Genomic DNA, 19,278 nt, shown 5'->3' with positions numbered 1-19,278 from the left:
CCCCATCGCAGAGCGTTACTATCCAACCTATGCACACCTGTCTGCTCTTTGGTACTGCCTTCTCCATTTGCTCTCCTCTGTCTTTTCTTTTCTTAGAAAGCTTCATTTTATGTGAAATCACCAAGTCACAAAATATCTGTAGGAATGTACGAAGCTTGTCATAAAACCCAAACCTCTCTAATGAAAAACTTCTGCTAGGAGAAGCAAACTCTGTTTCATGTTGAGAGGTCCCAGGCGCACTATTTGGCAAAAAGACTGCAGGAAGAGGCTCTGCAGGACTCTTGCTTTTACCTGCTGTTTCCTGGGGAGCCAGGAAGATGTCCTGCGTGGGATGGAAGGGGAGTGCTGGGGACATCCTCTCATCCTGGCAGAGGAAGTGATGGATGCAGAGGTAGGACAAGACCTCTCCGTCACAGAGACTTGGATGAAAAGCCTGCCCTGTGAAATATTTATTATGTGGCATGTCTGGTGGAGGTAGATTTCTGTCACCGAGCTTTTTTCCTCTTGCTTTGTATCCATCTCACTTCCTTTTCAGACCCGCCTTGTTCCAGCATTTATGGAAAGTATGTGGCAAAAGACCAGAAGAGCTAATTTTTCCTGTTCTTGTTTCACGAAGTGCTTCCCCCGCAGTCCTGCCTATGAAGACTCGGGGAAATTCAGGATGGAAAGGACCTGTTGGTTTGCTTTCTGTGCTCCTGCCAAGGTGAAAGCTTCCCATGCAGTGCAGTCTTCAGTGCGTCGGCTCTTCCAGGTTTAAATGATGCAGGTGTCTTGTTGAGATGAAACCTTTCCTGTGCTGTGACAGCATAGATAACGGTTGAGACGTCTTTGTATTACGTGTGGATCTCAAAGTGGCCCAGTTGGAAGGCAAGGTCAGCACCAGTCCTGTTTGGACTTCTGGTCTGGTGTAGTTCAGGTTTGAGCTTTCCCCTTACCTGCTCCTGTGCTTGTACCCCTGGTTGTAATGACCTGAGAGTGTCCCCTTGCTACATGCATATACCAAACCCAGCAAGGAGGTTTAAAATCACAACAGTTAACCACTTCTAAACACAAGATAAAAGCCTCTGTGTTTGCTGGCCAGAGGGTTTGCTTCCAGACTGAGCACAATGTGTCCTGCACACTGAGCACTGTGTTCCAGCCTGAACACAGCTGCATTAGCAAGGTGGAGATGCACCTGCGTGCAGCACAAGGCATTTGCTGACTGTGGTGGGAATCCTGCTTCGTTGGCTTCTCGTCTGCTGAGCTTTTCAAGTGAATATGGTGCAAATGCTCAGAAAGGGGAAATGCTGACAATGAAAACAGACAGCAAGCTGCAGCAGGATGTCAGCATTGCACTCGTGCTACTTCAACACCCACAAGTCCCCAGGGCTAGATACAGTGATGTCCGCAGCTTCTGGGAGTCATAGTGCCACTTCTGGCTGGTGGATCCTGCCAACAAGATGCAGCTCTGAGCTGATCCTCAGAATCCAAAGAGCAAATGAGCACCACGTTTCCATTTGCGGGCCCACATAGGCAGGTCTGAAGGGATGCTCTGGAGGGTCCCCACACCATGCGTAAATCCTCAGCCACATATGTGGGGCCACATCTGGATGTGAACCAGCTGTTGGCAGCCTGAGCCACAACACACAAAGAGGCCATTGCAGCACAGGCTTTGGGTCACAGAAAGGAAAGCCCAGGAGCTGGTCACAAGCGTTGGGGCCGTGAAATCTGATTCTGTTGGATGTTATGGGCAAGGAACCTTGAACATCATGGACAGGTGGCCGGGGCTTGGGAAGGGGCTGTAACAAGGCATCGTGGACACAAGATCCTCTTTGTTAGGATGCTGCTGTAGGAGAAGTGACTGCGTGAGAGGTTTTGGCACAGCTGCCTGAACTCCTTACCTCCCGCAGATCAAAGCCTGCCTTTCTAATCGTGTCTTTTATTACGCTCTCCAAAATGCTCTCCTGCCATCCCACTGGGTTCGTAGGGGGAACAGGTGTTTTTAACAGGAGATTAATGGTTTTAAAAGCGTGCCCTGGGAGGCATGGCAATGCATCACGCTCCTGTTGGGATGTGGGATGCTGAACCCGGCAGGGAGGTTCATACCAGAGCATCTCCCTTGCTGGGGATGCTTGTCCCACCTCACACAGACGATGATGTGGGGTTGCTTTAGGCAGAGCCAGAGCTGTTTAGAGGCTGGCCAAGCACAAGCCAGGTTGTCAACGGAGGCACTGAGGAGCTCCCTGAGCTCCAAGTGCCAGCAGCACCCCTGGGGTGCCCCATGCATCCCATCCTGCTGATAAGGGTAGGAGAGACACTGCTGGGGAGCTTCTGCACAGGGATCGTTTGCAGGAGTCGAGTGCCCCCCTCCATCACTCAAACGCTTTGTGTTGGGCAAGGAATCCCCCTGCATCCACCCAGATTTCCCCTTTTGCACTGGAGATCATCCTGTCTCTCCCCTCAAACCCCCTCTGCTGGACCAGGGATTTCCTCTTTTCCTTTCCTCAAAACCTGGGGTATTTCTAAGCAAGTGAGTTGAGTGGTGGATGGTGGAGAGAAGAGATGTTATGTTGTTCAAAGATACCGAATGTCTTCACCGTAGAGGACTGAAGTATGTAGAGAGCAAGAATTGCTGGCTCAGGAGCCAGGGTTATTTGGAAGTGGACAGAAACTTGGCTGAGGATCCTGTGGAACAAAGCAAAAACAGGAAAATGCATAGACATGCCTCGAGAGTCATAAAAACAAAGTTTAGGTTAAGTACACACAGGGTCTCCTTTTCCCTTTGCAGGTTAAGAAAGGGCAGCCTGTGCCTGCAGAGCTGCTGGCAGAAGCAATCGCTCCACTTTTTCCTCGCCCATACTTGAGAATAGTGGGAAGAATAGGGTGGGATCTCCTTTTTGTCCCCCCACTGCTCCCCAGCATCTCTGGTTTAGGCATGTTCCTTTGATTATGATGCCATGCTTGCGCACTGCTGTAAACACCTGTCTACCAAGCGCCATGTGATGCAAAGCAGCACCTTAAATTCACAGTGCCCTGTGAAAATGAAACAACGTCGGGTTTAATGATTGGGAAAAAGAATTTCTTAGCAGTGTTCCCAATCTTGGGGATATTCTTGGATGCTCTGCCCCAATGCCAGAGCAGCGGACTCAGCATCTTTGTGTCAGGGCATTCCCAAAGCAGACCTGAGCTGTTTGGGTTGGCTGCAATATTACAAGAGGGTAAAGTGGTTGCAGGCTGTAAGCACTCGGAAAAGGGCTGGGTGTAGGAAATGGCCTCCTCTGGGCACATCAGCCACTCGCTGCTTCCTCTCCGCCCCGCACAGCTCATAAAAACAAGGTGTTTGTCCTCTTTGATGGCAGCGGGTAGCATCAAGCAGGCTTTGATGTCATGGAAGGAAATAATGTATTTAGGCACAGCCCTCATTCGGGTCAGACACAGCTAATATAAATCAGGGTACTGAGGAGATGGGGAAGGGTGTGGAGAAGTTCAACTTGACCCTTTACCATCATTTTCTTTAACTTTCACATTAAATTAACTTCCCTATTGTTTCGTATCGCTGTGCTACATCATATTTTTCCCATCACTGTTCTTTTGTTCCCCTGAAAAGCTTTTGAACAAGATGAGAAAGGGAAACCTTTAGTCATCAGCATTGCAGTGCGTGCCTTCAGATCCCAGACAGCACACGAAAGCGGCAGGGGAAAAACAGAGCTGCCACGACACCCCCAGCAATCGCTCTTGGAAATGGCCTGAGCCTCCTTTGAAAACAACCTATAGCTCCTTTGGATGCTCAGTACTGCAGAACTCGAACCCATTTCCACCCCTGCATTAAGATTCATAGTGGGTGTAAATGAGTTTCTGAGATTTTCGTGCCGTCGTTGCCATAAGGAGCTGAATAAAAATCACATTAAATATACTTTATACTTCTGCAACAGCTGGCAGCCAAGTCTTAAAGTGCTTTCCAATCCCACGGGCCAAGAGCAGAACCACGATCCTTTCAAGCCAAAGAGATTTCCCATTAATTTAACCTGTCCAGATTTGCCAGGGGCCAGATTTTTAGTGCTTAAATCAAAGAGAAGCTCCCCAAAAAAAGCAGATGAGCCTGTGACTACCATTGGGCTGACCCATCTCAGTCACTGTCTGGAGATACGAGTTGGTGCCCACCAGGCCATCAGTTGACATGGGAGGGGACAGCCTGTGGGAGCTGGGATTTATAGATGGATCCTGCTGGAGCTGAGATGGAGACGAGATTGGGGTGTGTGTGCTCTCCAGAGGCAATGCACGTGAGGAGTGGCTGAGGGTTGTTCAGCCCAGAGAAGAAGAGGTGATGTGAGAAATGTAAAAGATGCAAAAAAAATCACGTTTCCTTCCCAGAAATGCTATCACATCCTTGTGCAGCTATTGAAAAGCTGGAGCGGAGAGAGAAGCAGCATTGCAGGTCTGCAACAGGGCAGGTTTGGGCTGGATTTGTATTTTTCCATGAAATATTTCACTTCCAGAGACTGTTCTTCACTGGGTGGAAGCTGTCCCAGCATGGCTGCAGGGTATGGGAGAGGTGGTAAAGAGGAGGATGAAAAGCAGAGAGAAAGAGGGCGGAAAAAAAAACAAGAAATGGAGAAGAAAGGGGCATTTCTAGCTATATTGCTTGCATGGAATCTGTGGTTCTGGTGGTTTTGGGAAGCTCAGCTAACAGCACTGAAAAGCAACACCTTCTCCCTTGTCCCAGAAGCTTAATGAAAGACTGTAAAAAATAATATATGTATTTATTATATATATTTATATAAAGGTGCCTGGCTGCCCCAAAACAGAACGAGATTCTGGCATGCTGTGGACAGCTGGACACTTGGAGGCGGTCAGGAGATGAACTGAACAGCAAAACCACCTTCCTGCCTCCCCAGGTTTTATGCATTTCCCTTGCAGCTGGTGCCCTCTCGCGGAAAGCTCTCCCCACTCAATTTTGTCTGTTTTTCCTAATGCAAGAGCATCGTCCGGCAGCATGCAGGGGCCGCGGCGTTGCCCAAGCCCAGCACGGCCAGTGGAACCCAGGGTGACCTTTTGTGGGCACACAGCTAAATCTGCATTGGCATCTATCTGAACAAAGCTGCTCTACTTCACGTTTATCCTGGCGGATTGTTATGGTGTTACCTCTCTTGCAAGTATGCGTCTATATATCATCAATAGGATACACTTAGAGGATATATAGGGAGAGACACCCCATTTTTGCCACTTTTGAATGGATATACTCTGGATATATGTATCCTATATTTTGTTTATACATATATATGTATGTGTATCTCCTATATGTGTGCAGATATGGAGAAAGTATATAGAGAGATGCATATGAAGATACGTATGGAGATGGAGGAGGTAAATAGATACACCTGAAGATAGGTATTGAGATACGCACGTGAATATTATATCCTACACACAGATCTATGGGCTGTAGCATGCTATACATTCCACGTGTAATACCTCTTACACATCACCCCATAGGCAAGGCGTGAGAGTAGAACACAGCCACTCATTTCCACCCAGACGTGGGGAAATAAGAGGAAAAAGCCAACCCTCCCCCAGCCCCGAATCAGCACCGCGCTGCCCTCGCCCCGCCCCCGAGCTTTTTTCCCCGCCTCCCCCAAGTCCTCCAGAGCATAGGAGAGTTAGAGAGAGAGGGGCGGCTTGCGCTCTCGAGGGCGGAAGTGCGCCATGTCTGAGACGGAAGTGACGCCAAGGCGCGGCCGCCGCCTGAGGGGAGGCAGTTGTGGCCGCGGGAGGATGCCGGTGGCGGTGATGGCGGAGGGCGGTTTCGGCTTCAGGAAGCTGCTGGAGCAGTGCGAGACTCAGGAGCTGGAGGTGCGGGGGGCCGCTGCGGGGCTGGGGTTCGAGCTGGCCGCGTGTGGTGGCGGAGAGCGCCTCGGAACTGGCGGGGAAAAGCGAGGGAGGTCCGGTTGTGTGCGTGTGCCGTGTGATTGAGGAAAGGGAGGTGTTGGAAGGTGACGGGCAGCGAGCTGGGCTGAGAGAGCTGCGTCTGGGTTTGTGAGGCTTCGGATAGCGGGTCTGCGTTGGGAACTTCCTGTGTGCTGTTCTAAGTTTGGGTGTGTGAAGAGTCCCCGAATCTGATTGTGTGCAGTGCTGGCCTATCATTAAGGCCGACATGGATCAGCATTCATCGCTCGGTGTTCATGAGCTTAGATCAACAAAAGGAGTTCCCCACACACAAATCGTCATAACCCCAATAAATGTGGACGGTTTCCACCTTCTTGCCCCTTCTCCAGTGGCTGTGTTGCAGCAACCCAGATATCTCATAGTACTGTTAATAAACGTAATACCAAAATCCTGTGGTAAATGCAGATGCTGCTATGGTGATGCTAATACCCATTCTTTGGTGATATCCACGGAGCTCTCAGGAGGGGTCTTGTGGAGTTTGTGGCACTTTTCTAAACGTGAAGCTTGTGCATCCTACTGTAGTGATTTGAAAGAAAAGACAAATCTGATTTTTTTTCCCCCCTTTTGCATACTCCTTAGTGATTCTGAATTTAGATTCTGTTATCTTAACAACTGAAAAGAGAGAGTTGATGTAGTCAGTGTTTGCTTGTGCTCGTGGAACTTAATGTTTTTCAGCTTGCTGTTGATGAGCTGCGGAGTTTTAAAGGGGAAAGAATAATCCTTAAATGGAAAGAGGCGCGGCTAATAGTTCTGCAATGCTGAGCCTCACTTGGAAACAAAAAAACAATCTTCAGTTTCAATTTCTTGTTTCTCTGCTGAGCCCAGGTGCATCCTTATGCTCCTGCCATGGTGCTGCAGCTTTTTAGTATGCCCCTAATTCAGTGGAGGGGCATTATGAAGTTGTGGAGGAGCTGCTGTGCTGGAAATATGGGCAGTCCTCAGGTGATGGGTGCACATGTATAGTGAAGAAGTGTACCAGTGTACTACATGGAAGAGTTGTTTGTTTTAGTTGGAAGCTGTATAGCTGAGCAGATCCTAGAAGGAGCACCTGGACAGCACTTACAGTGCAGGTGTTAATTAAGGAAGTGTGAGGAGAGGGATAGTTAGGGTAATGAAGTGGTGCTGCTCCTCAGACAGTGTGTTAAGTTGCTGTACTAAATGGATTCCCACTGGGAAATGTCAATTCATTTACAGCTTATTTCTATATATGCCATTATCTTTTCATTTGAATTTAATAGCTTCAGAGCAGTGGTTGTTGTCTGGCCTGGGCAGCTGGTTTGAGCCTGCTTTGACCTGTGAGCTGCCTTCTGGGTGTCAGGAATGGAGCCCAGGAGGTTTGGGGCTTTGCTTCTGCATCCCAGAGTTTGGCATCCCTTCCTTGCTTCCCTGCTGCAACACCTGCAGAGACTGTTGTATCTGTAGGTGGGCAACGATGCCTGGAAATGGTGTCAGAATAGCTGGAGATGGTGCCTCCTTCATGACTCAGCTGATCATCTCCTTTTGGCTTTGGTCGACCTGTGAGTTGCAGGTGTAAGTAAATGAAATGGCTGCGTAATTGGCTTTCTCGGAGTCCTTTCTGCACTGCCCTTTTCCAATAAGCTTTTTAGCTATTTATCAATCTTTTTAATGACGGTAGACTTTCAAGGTTTTATGAATTCATTACAGTTCTTTTCTCACTCATATCGTTTATGAGGTCTGCTGAAGTGTGGTTAGTGTCAGAGCTTGGCTGGGATTTTTAAGAAGCTCAAATGAACAAAGAAACTTTCTGGTGTGGTGTTCTCTGAACGGAGCTGAAGCTGAGCTCAAGATAGATGATGAGGAGATGACATTATTGACTAGAAGAGGTGGTTCTGAGAAAGCACGAAGTTGGTTGCTGCTTCTGTGAGCTACAGCTAGGATGTTGGGGTATTGAAGTATGTGATTTTTTTTTATGGCAAAAAAAAAGTAAGCATTATAAGTGAAACTTCTGGCATATGCAAGTTATTTGTCATAAAGATACAGCTGTATTAATAAAGTGTTGTGGTAACTTCTGTTGTAAATGAAGCATATAAACCTCCAATGACTTGTCTGCAGCTATTGCCTGATACAAAAAAACTCCCTTGAAATGCTCTGTTTTACTCAGCTGCTTTTAAAATACGTAACCAAGTGATTTGCACTTGTTCTTTAGGCTCCTGGAGGAATCGCAACACCCCTTGTTTATGGCCAACTTCTAGCTTTATACCTGTTGTATAATGACATGTAAGTGGCTCTTATTAATCTTTAACCTCAGATATCGGATTTGTTACTATTAGCCTGACCCAGATTGATATGGAGTTACTAGATTAACAGTCAGTCTGTGATAACAATATGAAACAATGTGAAGTAAATGCTGTCATCTTCAAATAAACAATTAAGATTAAAAAAAGAACATCCAAACAACAACCAAATTAAATCTTTCCACCTTTACTCTGTCAGGAAGAGTTCTACGTTGGCATTTCCCTGCTCTCCCTGATCACAGGGAAACAAGTTGAGTTTTAAAAGTTGCTTCTGGATCTGGCTCCTTTGGAAAGTGTTGAATGTTTCAATATTTTGACTTGCAGCTTTTTCAGGCTGCATTTGTTTTCAGTAAGATTGGGAAGCTGCTGCTTGTGTCTGAAGTCATCCTATGATAGCTTAAAGCTTTCTGTATTAAATTGTGAGGAGTGTTAATAGTTTGAACAAGCTGAATCTGTATCTCGATCCCCCTGAATAAAACCACAGTCCTTTAAATGTAGCCTGGTGGAATATTAAAAGTAAGAATTTGATTCTTTCCACTCCAAACCTTATTGAAGTGGTGTTCATTAGGCAGAGTACATGACACCGCTGTGTATGGAGCCTGTCGGCTCGTTGGTCTAGGGGTATGATTCTCGCTTAGGGTGCGAGAGGTCCCGGGTTCAAATCCCGGACGAGCCCTTCTTTTCCAGGTTGGAACTAGATGATCTTGAAAGGCCCCTTGCAATCTAAGCTGTTCTATGATTCTCCCAGGGCGAATTCCATCCTGTCCCGAGGTTGCTGAGTAGGTTAATTCAAATGAATTTTGATCTGGTATTATAGAACCGTGCCATTAACAGAACTTGTACCATTAACAAATAATATTAGTGTTTCATTTTTAGCTCGTGCTCTTAAGCTTTTGTTTTACAATATATCAGTACATTAGTATGTGTGTGTATTTATAAATATATATAAATACACATAGACTGGTGGGGGGAGGTGTTAAGGAAAAGCACTGAGAAGTCTTTTAAACTTTCTTTAGGAACAATGCACGGTACCTTTGGAAGAGAATCCCTCCTGCTATCAAATCTGTAAGTACTTCTTAAAATTCCAGTTGTTACTGAAGCAATTTCATGTAAGCTTGAAAACAATGACTTTTTTTTCCTCTGTGAGGTTTCTGTTTAAGTGGCCTCGGGCTTGGTTCTGTGCCATGAACAAACGACCAGCAGGTGGCATGCTGGTCTTCCAAAGATCTTCAAGTTGCAAATCTGACTATTGCTTCTTGTCCTTCTCAAGTAATCTCATGACATAGAGTTCTCTAAACCTAGAGTTTTTATTAGAAAGCCTTACAATAAAGACTAGTCAGCTGGAGAAAAGCAGTGACTCTGGTCTGAAGATCTGATTCTGGGCAGTTGTACTCTATGTGAAGATGCAGAATACCTTATGCAGTGAATTATAACTTGATGTTAGTTGTACCATCAAATTTAACTCTCTGAAGACACTTCATTTTGCACTGCCTTTTGATCCAAGATGCATTTTGAGGCTTTAGCTACATAAATCAAAGATATTACTCTATTACCCACACCAGTTTTTGGTTATTCTTCTGGTAGATTGCTGTTCATTCTGAACCTGTTGACCAATGTGCAACACAGTAGGAGCAGCCCTTAAAACCATCAGTGGGAAAGCAGTTGTAGTGAGCATGGTACCATTTTAAATGGGATCCACATTCAAGACTTTCAAGCTAAGCTGTTTTCACGATGCAAACAACATCTGCACTCTGTAATGCCTACATTAAAGAAGGAAACATCTCTTTGAGGAGAAAATAAGCTGTGCTTGTCCTCTGGCAACTCCAGTCAGCAGTCTGAATACAAACTATCCTCTGTGGTTTTAGCTGCTTTGCCAGCCTGAATTGATGCAACTGCTGTGAGCAGACTTTGCTCGTGTGGGTGGTAATCTTTGGCAGAAGGATGGGTCAGGAATTAGCAGCAATGGTAGTTATTAAAACAAGAATTCCCAGTGCTCCTCTCTTCATCATTACGTGTGTTGATATCTGCTTGCGGTGGGGAAGGGAAGACGGTAGGAATGAGTTTGTACAGAACCCTCATTGTAGAGGATAGGCAGCTCTGGATTAACTGTTTTTGTCACAACAGGCAAATGCTGAGCTTGGTGCAGTTTGGTCGGTAGGACAAAGAATCTGGCAAAGAGACTTCCCAGGAATCTATACAACAATCAGTGCACATCAGTGGTCTGAGACTGTTCAACCCATCATGGAAGCACTCAGAGGTACAAACTGAGCTCCTGCTAGCACATAACCTGAAGTTATCTGTGGATGCTTTTGGCAAGTGACTACTTGGAGTTACTATAATCCAATCTGGTCAAGAAAGGTGCCAAGATTTTGTTTTACTTAGAGGATTTTAGGTATTGAGTGTAAGAGAGAAGCTCACTGCAGAAAGCTTTTGATTATAACTGCATGTTGTTGTATGCTCTTCTTGGAATTTCAAATGCAGTTTGTTTGATTCTGTGATAGCACAGTGGACTGTTAGATACACAGCTTGGTCAAACTCATTTAACCAAGAGTGTTGGCAGTTTGGTTTGGCGTTTCAGAACCTTGTGATGCTTATAAAAGTTTCTTTTAAAGGTGGCTTTAAACAAAAGCATGTATAGTCTGTGTAATATTAACGTGCACATAACCAGACTTGCTACTAGAGGGCACTGCAGACTGCTAAGAAACTTCTGAAATATTTTGCAATAAGCAGCTTTCTGTGGTTTTAGGCACGACTGCTTTGCAGATGCTTTGCTATCAAAGCAGACCTGCTGGGGGGAAAGAAGGCGTGAATAGTTGTGACTAATTGCTATTTTTTAATGATTTTTTAAAAATGATTCTCTGGTTTTGAACAATTTGAGGCAAGTTTATTTCTAGTGGTGAATACCATCCAAAGCTGAGTTTCCCAAACTGCAGTTTGCCCGCGAATGGTTGTGCCCAAACTGCATTTGGAGATGAGATGCTATCCCTGAGGGATTTTCTCATGGCATAAGCAAGCTGTTGTCTCTATCTGGGACACTTGAGACTTGAGTAAATTGTTGGGAAGGAGAACTTGGAGGTTTTAGTGGTTATCCAAACGGGTTTTGTGCTGTTTGAATTGAAAGCGTGATGTCAGATTTCCTAGCTGTGGAGTTTACAGCATTTTTCTCTTTCTAGATGCAACTAGGAGGCGAGCTTTTGGACTGGTTTCTCAGGCATATACCTCAATAGTTGCAGATGATTTCGCAGCCTTTGTTGGGCTCCCTGTAGAAGAAGCTGTGAAAGGTACCCTGTATCCATTCCTTGAGATTTCTGCACGTGGTCAGAGCTGTAGGTGGTGGTAAATAGCAACATGCATACAAACTTAGAAATTATCATAAAGAAAATTGGTGAGGCAGTAAATAGTGGTAAATTGCTTAGCAAATAGGAGTTTGGGATAAATGCTTTACCACTGTTATTTTCTCTTCTGTGTGTGGCAGTGTTTAAGCAATTCACCAGTGAACAAAAAGGTGAGAAGGTTCACGTGCTGTTATTTTAAGAGCTTGTCTGCTGAACTAAATGTCTGAATGCCCGTAAGAAATGTCCTGGGTTTGTAGCAGGGCACTGAGGTGCTGTTAGAGTGATCTTAGGGTGCATCTGTTTTGTTTGTGGCAGTTGTAGAAAGTTTGTTCTTACAAATACAAAAACGTGTCTTTCCAGGTGTGTTAGAACAGGGCTGGCAAGCAGACTTCTCCACCCGTATGGTAATGCCTAAAAAGCCAGGTAGGTGGAGCTGTTATTTCACTAGACATTGAATTTCACTTTTTCTAATAATTGGATGCTAGTTTTTAATTAAAATTTTGCATGATGTTCTTTTACATATTTTGTGTGGACTTCTGCAGCTGTGAAACATGGCATGTTTATCAAGTGTAGGAAGTACAAATTGGTGAGTTTAGTTTAAGGTTACAAGCAGTCTGGGTTAAACTAAATCCTCCAATTAACATTTTTAAACAAAAGCAGACAGGATATGCTACAGTTTCTCCTTCTCCTCCTCTGCTGTTGGCTCTGACTCGGTGGAACATAAGTTGGATGACCTCAAATGACATGTTTTAATTTAATGAAGATGAGCAAAAAATATACCATTTTCGAACCCGGGAACTTTTTGTTGGGAGAAGCTGAACTTCAGGCAGAGATTTAGTAGATCTTTGTTCTGAGGACCTGAGGTTGTTGGTATAATTTCCTTTGCTTTTCAACTCTCGTGCTGTTAATGACAGGATTGGCATTTCTGCAAAAATACTTTTTCCCTAAGGTTGTATCTAAGGCTGTTTTCTGTCTGAAAGAATGATGAACATTATGCTGTGAAGGCAGAGATGTCTTCTATTGAGCTGTATGGTACAGCTCTGGAAATGAGAGTCAAATTGGCACGTAGCTAATATCTATAAATCTAAGGGCAGGAGGAAGGAAGAATCTTCTGTATCTGCAGAATTCTTAGGTGTTCAGAGCCCAGAACATCTTATTAAACTTGTGTCAGGCAAGGTACTGGAACTGTCTTCTCTGGGGAAGCATAACCAGCCCAAGTCCTGAGTTGTTTTTGTTTTTTATACCTTTGACCAGTTCCTTTTTCCTTGAGTTGCTTGTGAAATAAGCTGCTTTAAGAGCTGCTTACACCTGCTACTTCTTCCAAAAATGGGTTGCAGAAACAACTGCTGGGGCAAAAAGAGGCAGTCGTCTGTTTTGAAGCTACGTGTGTTGTTCGCTGGATGTTGAGTATTGTGCGTTTTAACTCTGAAGTAAAACCTTGGCCTGAATAAGCCTAATTTTAATTACCTTTTTAAATGCAGTTTTAGCTTGGTGTTTATGGATTGCTTAAAATCAGTGCAGCAGGCTAACTTCTGTTGTATTTTTCTATAGGTGTACTGGAAGCTTCCTTTAACAGATTTATTCCTTCATCAGGTATTTCCTGTTTGTGTACAGTTTACTTGCATGATTAATATAAAGAGTTTCATCAGCACCACAAAATATGACTTGAATCCTAGAGAATTACGTCCATCCCTTACAAATAAATATAATTGGGCTACTTACATGTTTGTCTTCTCGTCCTATTGTGTATCAAGCTACATTTTAAGCAGTGCCCAAAATGTTTGCTGGGAGTGTCGAAATTAGAGATTTAATTTCAAGCCAATTTGAAGGGCTATTCTCGCTTCTCAAAATCATTCTTTTGCTTGCCAGTCTTGTCTTAACATGCATCTGTAGACCTAAGCAATGTGTTCCTTTTAGCTCCATCTTGAATATTGCCTGTTAAATTTTAAGAAGGAAAATTACATTGCATTTTCTTATCTTTCTGTTTTTCAGTCGTTTTTAACCCCTTGACTTACCTTAGTGGGTATTAACCACTTGTCTTCCAATCTATCCTTACTCTGCTAAGCTAGCATTTATACAGGTACATGCACTGCCTTTTTCCACAACCTGGGCAGTGTTTTTGGTAGTCATATAACCCAGTAGGTTTATTATGGTCAGTATGACAACTTGAAAGGAGCTGCTGAAGAGCTCCAGGAGTCAAGTGGAGATACTGTCAATCCTCGTTATTCATGGATTCCAGTATATGCAACACGTTTTCTGGAAGCATGCTGAAAACTGGCACTTGTTACTTTTGCTGTTAGTAACTCTTGGACAACTTGATGTTGCAGATGACAGAAAAGTAATCTGTCAGCTAAAGCTGTGTAGTTAAGAGAGCAAACTTAGGTATGTGCGCTGTCAGTGTCTCATGTTTAAGCTTTCCTTGCTGCTGTGATGGATGGTTGACTTCCTTTCTTAGTTTCATTAATGCAGTGTTTGTTTTGTTTTTTCTAGAACCTGCTCCAGTTCCACCAATTCCAAATGAGCAGCAGCTGGCCAGATTGACTGACTATGTGGCTTTCCTTGAAAATTGATGAACCTGCTTCTTTGTCTGGCGCGATTTGGGAATCCTGTGTACTGACAGTTCTAGAAATCTAAGACCTATTTTGAATTTGTTCAATGTTGCAGCATCCCCTTTCAAACGTGTAAAGTATACAGTGTATGTTATCCTAGTTTGTTTTGCCAAAGCCAAGCTAGCAATTGAAACAATCCTTTAACTTGTTTAGTAGGTACACAGCAGTATTACACAGTAGGTTTTTTATTTTTACTGACTTGTAGCCAAGAGATGCAGAACCTTTTTTCAGGTGTATCAAAAGTGAAGAAAACATTGAGTAATGAGACAGGTTAGTGGTATTAGGGGGTTGGTGTTACGTGGTTACATCCTTCTATGGTGAGCACTGCAGTGCTTAGTGCGTGTCAGGTGATGTTCATCTAAAGTACTAAGTGACAGACTGCTCTACCTGCATCTGTAGAGAATGTTTTGATGAAACAGTAACAAAGCAACTTACAGTAATTTTTTTGGATGTCTTTGACAATTTTCTTATGGTTGGTCTTTTTTTTTTTTTTTCCTTGTTGGTCTCAGTAGTTTGAGTCTTTCTTGTTTTGATTGAGATTTCACATTGGGCGTATTTTTATGGCAGAATGATTGGAGCCTTTTAAGGAAAGGCAAAGGTTTGCTTTGAGGAATAAATGTTTTATTTCTGAAGGCTTTATTTTGCAGTACACATAGGACACTAGGTATTTTGCTTGGAAACCATATACCTTCTCAAAGCCTGTCATGGTGTGGTTCTTTCCAGTACAGAGAACCTGGATCTGCTACGAACAGCTCTCACCTGCCTTTAAGCTTACTTTTCTGAATTACTTCTGCAGTTATGGAAAGGACTTTAAAAAAAAAAAATCAGCTACCTAAATCAGATGAGTTTCCCTGAGTGGAGAGGCCAGTCAGGAGAAGGAGAACTTTGTGCTGCAATGTCAGTTTGAGGAATAAATTTCCTATACCAGAGCACTGCTTAAGATGAGAGTGGATTTTAGAAACAAAAAGATGAGTTGCTTTCCCAGGCTTTTTACTGTTGTTATGATGGTAAAGACTGTGGAAAATAGTGGTGCTTGGAAGGGCAGTGCATGCCATCACTCACTTCTAATCCCCCTTTTTCAACATCATGTTTAGTGGTCTGTTGATGTCAGGTGTGCTCTGTTATGATTGTTTTTCCAGTGTGCACTACCTACTGTACATTCTCTTGCTGGGGGGATGTGTTAGCAGGGAGGAATTCTAAACTGTGCACTGCTGCTTTGAGAGCTCCCTTTATATGTAAACATTTAGTCAAAATGATTATTTATTTGAAACTAACCTAGGACCTGGATTGCTAAATATGATGCAAACTTATCTTCAGTGATATTAAAGAACATGTTTACACTGACCTCGTGTACCTCGTTTTTAATTTTCTTCTGAGTGCAGTTCTGGTTTGGCTTGTTTTTTGTTTTTTTTTCCAATGGATTCTGATTGGCCTGATTTGAACAGGGCTGGTTAAAGATTAGTGTAGTGCTTTGTCTAGACAGGTGTTTAGAACAACTGAATGTTTATGTGAAAATGAAAATACTGGCCTTCAGGTGTCACAAAATGCACAAAGGTGTGAAGCGCTCCAACCGAGTGAAAACCTTCCTTTCTGTGTGCATATATTGGGCAACATTCTTGGAGTTTTTTGTGGTGGATGCTGGTAATCTGTGTCATAAATGTAGTAGTTGGATTTTTGAGCTCTGTCCAATTTTATCAAGCTCATCATTTTGAGTGTCTGGTCTGCTGCAGAACTAAAGGTGACTTTTGGTGTGCAATTAACCAATTTCATGCCTGGAAGTCTATGCTTCTAGCCATGCTGCTCTGTTTCATCATCTTTGCCATCTAAGCTACTCCAGAGCTTTCATCTTCGTTGCCCTTATTTGTGCTTACTGCCACAATGGCAGGCTGTTTTGTTTGTTTCCACTCCTTTTTAAGATTGCCTTTGTTCTAACATCTCTCGAGCACTGCTCTATTCTTGAAACAATAGCAACAGTTATTTCAGTATGTTTGTGCATCAATGCATGGTCAGGGTTTTTTCTCCTCTACTTAGTGCTATACATGCATGGGTAACAAATGCACTGTGAGCAAGAACTTACAATTCAGCATTTTAAGGTATTATCTCTGCAAGCAGAATTCTTGGTTAACTTTTATAATGTTTACGTTCTTGCCTTGCTAGTGTAAATAACCTCAAATACAACAGGTCTGTCACTTACATGGCAATATTTTTCTATGTTATACTGTGTAGTTTTGGAAAAAATGCATGTGAATTAGATTGCTTAATCCACATCTATTGATTCTTCCTGGGGGGAAGGAAAAGGTACATACAAAGCTGCCTGCGAAACACAATTCCATATTTCCTCAATACTTTTTTCCTTTTTTTCCCCTTTGGTTTTTCCTTGAGTGCAAATGCCATGTGATTCTCTTGGATGGATACTAATTAGCTCTGTGTTGGTATTCAGGTTTAAGTGAGCAAGTGAGGAGTAGACTGAATTCTAGTATCTCTGGTTCTGTGATGGAATCTTAAATGTTGGTGAGGTAGGGATGTTTAGATCCAAATGAAATGCTGGACTTTGTACCATTTGCCTTGCACAGACTAAGTACTGAATTGGTGAGGCACCTGAACAGGTTGCATAGAGAGCTGGTGGATGCCCAGTCCTGGGAGACTTTCAAGGCAAGGCTGAATCAGGCTCTGGACAACTTGGTTTAGCTCTGCATGTCCTTCTTCATTGCAGGGGAGTTGGACCAGGTAACTTCTAATGTCCCTTCCAACTCTTAGGGATTCTATGATTCTAATTGATGTTGTTTTAGAGTAAAACTGGAATAAGTCTTAATTTACTCTAGTGACACAACTAAAAACAAATGCCTTTGGAGAATACTGTTGATAACTGTCATGAGAGCTTTAAGGAACTTGCTTGGCATGCATTTAGCTAACGAAGTCAAACTTAAGTGCTCTTAAAAGCAGTGATCAACTGATTCACAATACCCCTAAGAAGGGAATTTATAGCCAGTGCCAAGTGTATCTTAGTCTTCTGTGGAGACCAGTGCTGTCAGGCATGGTTTGTTTTCTGAGCTTAACTGCACCATAGACCCTCAGAGTGGGGAAGAGGACCAGCTCAGAGTGCTATGAAATGATGGAGTGTAGTTTTAAGTATTGGATCGGGAAATTTGGATTTACAGCAGATAAGTGATGAAACTGACAGTTGGGTTGAGTGGCTGAAGACAAGTGGAGGTTTTGCAGAGGGTCCCTAGGTAGAAAGATGAGCACTGTTAATATCATAGCTTAATTAATTCTCACTGGACCAAGGGTGGTTGTGGATTCTCCTTCTCTGGAGATACTCAAGACCCGCCTGGATGCCTACCTGTGCAGCCTGCTTTGCAGAGAGGCTGGACTTGATCTCTAGAGGTCCCTTCCTACTCCTGCAATTCTGTGATTCTGTTATCTTAATCTTATTAGGCAGTTTCTGAATGCTGTGAGGAAGCTGTCCTTAAAGCTATTGTTAACGTAGCAAGCTTCAGCTAGGAGCCTGGAGCTCTTTTTATGTAAAGGCAGCAGGTAGCCTTGGTACAGGAACTACTTTAGGCTTGCTCTAATCCATATTCTTTAGTTTGTGAGTGTATCTACGTTTCTGAAAGGTTTTGTGGAAACGTTTTGAAGGTGTAATGATGGGCCACTGAAAAAGTGGAAATTGCGCATCTTTGCTTAAAAAAAAAGAGTTCCTTTCTGTTCTTGGCTTGGGCCCATCTTGTTCTAAAGTACTGCAGCCTCAAAGGGGTCAATAGTAAATCTTGCTGAATAGAGTTAGTCCATCAGGTGTGCTCTACGTTAAAAGATTTCAGTTTACGCTTTCACTGCTTTGGCAAACGTAGCTTTGTGCTTCTTCGTCCAGAACTCTGCCCTGTTAAACAGCTTGTGTAAATAATTTCCTACAGATCTCCTGTCACTTGACTACTTACCTGGGCTACTTGAAGCCTGTGCTTGCATCTCGACAGTGAAGAGGCAGCGTTTTCATGGTCTCATTTCATTTTAAAATGAAAGCAAGTAATGCAGGTTTTGGAGTTCTTCCGAAGACTTTTTTGTCTGCAGAGCTGAAAAGTCTGGAGTGGGAGGACCTTTGGATTAAACTGTTGGGAATTCAGTTGGGAGCAGAGATTTTTGAAGGATTTGGAAAAAAAGAAAATTCCATTTCAACTTTGTTTTCCATTTTCATCTGCATCCCACATGTAACTGCAATTTTTTTTGTTGTTGCATTAGCCTCTCTTATGTAGGTCAGTGATCCCTTTCCATTTTCTGTGTTGAATGGAACTGTTATGTCTTTAACTCAAAGATTAGCACTGTTTGGAAAGAAATTCTGTTTGGTTGCAGAGTGTGCCTCCCTGCTGAAGGTCCTCAGGGAACTCTTCCTGGTCTGGAAGAACAAAGCTTAGTAGATATTTCAGGATGTGAGAGCTGTTCATTACTCAATTTAGTGCGTTTTCCTTTCATTTTCCTGTAGAAAAATGGCTTACTTGGTGTTGCATGGGAACAGCACTGATGTTGCTTTATTATCTGCAGCAGAATCAAAGCACGCTATGCTTAGCTGATATTCTTCCATGTTTTTATGATCTGGATAGGTTTTGAACTGCAGGTTTTTCTTTGCTGCTTCTCTGTGCTGTGTGGGCAGTGATTTACTATTGGCCAGTCCAGTTTCTGAGCACTGGGGAAGTTCCTTTTATGGGCAGAAAGGGCATCAGCTTAGCATGGTGCAAACTATCCTCAGATAGTATGAGAAGTGATTGTGGTTGGGCTTGTTTGTAATAGCTGGCAGGTCCACTGTGCTTTGGAGGTCTCTAGCTGCTTTTCTTCCACCTTAAATACTTCCCAGAACTTCTCAAATGAATACTGGAGGTTACTCAAGGTAGTTGTAAGCCTTCTGCCTAAGCAGAGGAGAGTGCTAATGGCGTTGTCATTAGGTCTATCCCAGCAACCTGCTCAACGTGCAATAAAACCTAATTGGAGAAAGTAGGAGAAAACTGGAAAAAGATTGTGGGCGGTTGGTTTATTCTGCCTATGTCCTTCCCTGCTGGAGCTGGCTGGGCTGTCATCCAAGTGGCATGCTGGTGTTTCCTTCCATACCCAGGAGGAACTATCTGGGCTGGCTGGCTTGGCCCTTCCATTTCCATAGCCTCAAACAATTCAGAG

The 19,278-nt window shown here is 43.5% G+C and overlaps 1 protein-coding gene across 1 annotated transcript; it reads left to right on the top strand.

Moving 5' to 3' along the window:
* Positions 1 to 5,748: 5,748 nt before the first annotated feature.
* Positions 5,749 to 14,079, top strand: COPS8 (COP9 signalosome subunit 8; the record flags this gene model as incomplete). Its single annotated transcript, XM_079538925.1, has 8 exons — positions 5,749 to 5,826; positions 8,087 to 8,157; positions 9,191 to 9,239; positions 10,299 to 10,431; positions 11,348 to 11,455; positions 11,870 to 11,932; positions 13,061 to 13,102; positions 14,000 to 14,079. The coding sequence occupies 8 exons, from the start codon at positions 5,749 to 5,751 to the stop codon at positions 14,077 to 14,079; spliced, it is 624 nt and encodes a 207-aa protein (XP_079395051.1).
* Positions 14,080 to 19,278: the final 5,199 nt, after the last annotated feature.

The sequence above is a fragment of the Tetrao urogallus genome (assembly GCF_951394365.1).
Source record: "Tetrao urogallus genome assembly, chromosome: 8".
NCBI lineage: Eukaryota > Metazoa > Chordata > Aves > Galliformes > Phasianidae > Tetrao > Tetrao urogallus.
Note: the sequence above shows the minus strand (reverse complement) of the source record. Positions and strands in the feature narration are given on the sequence as shown.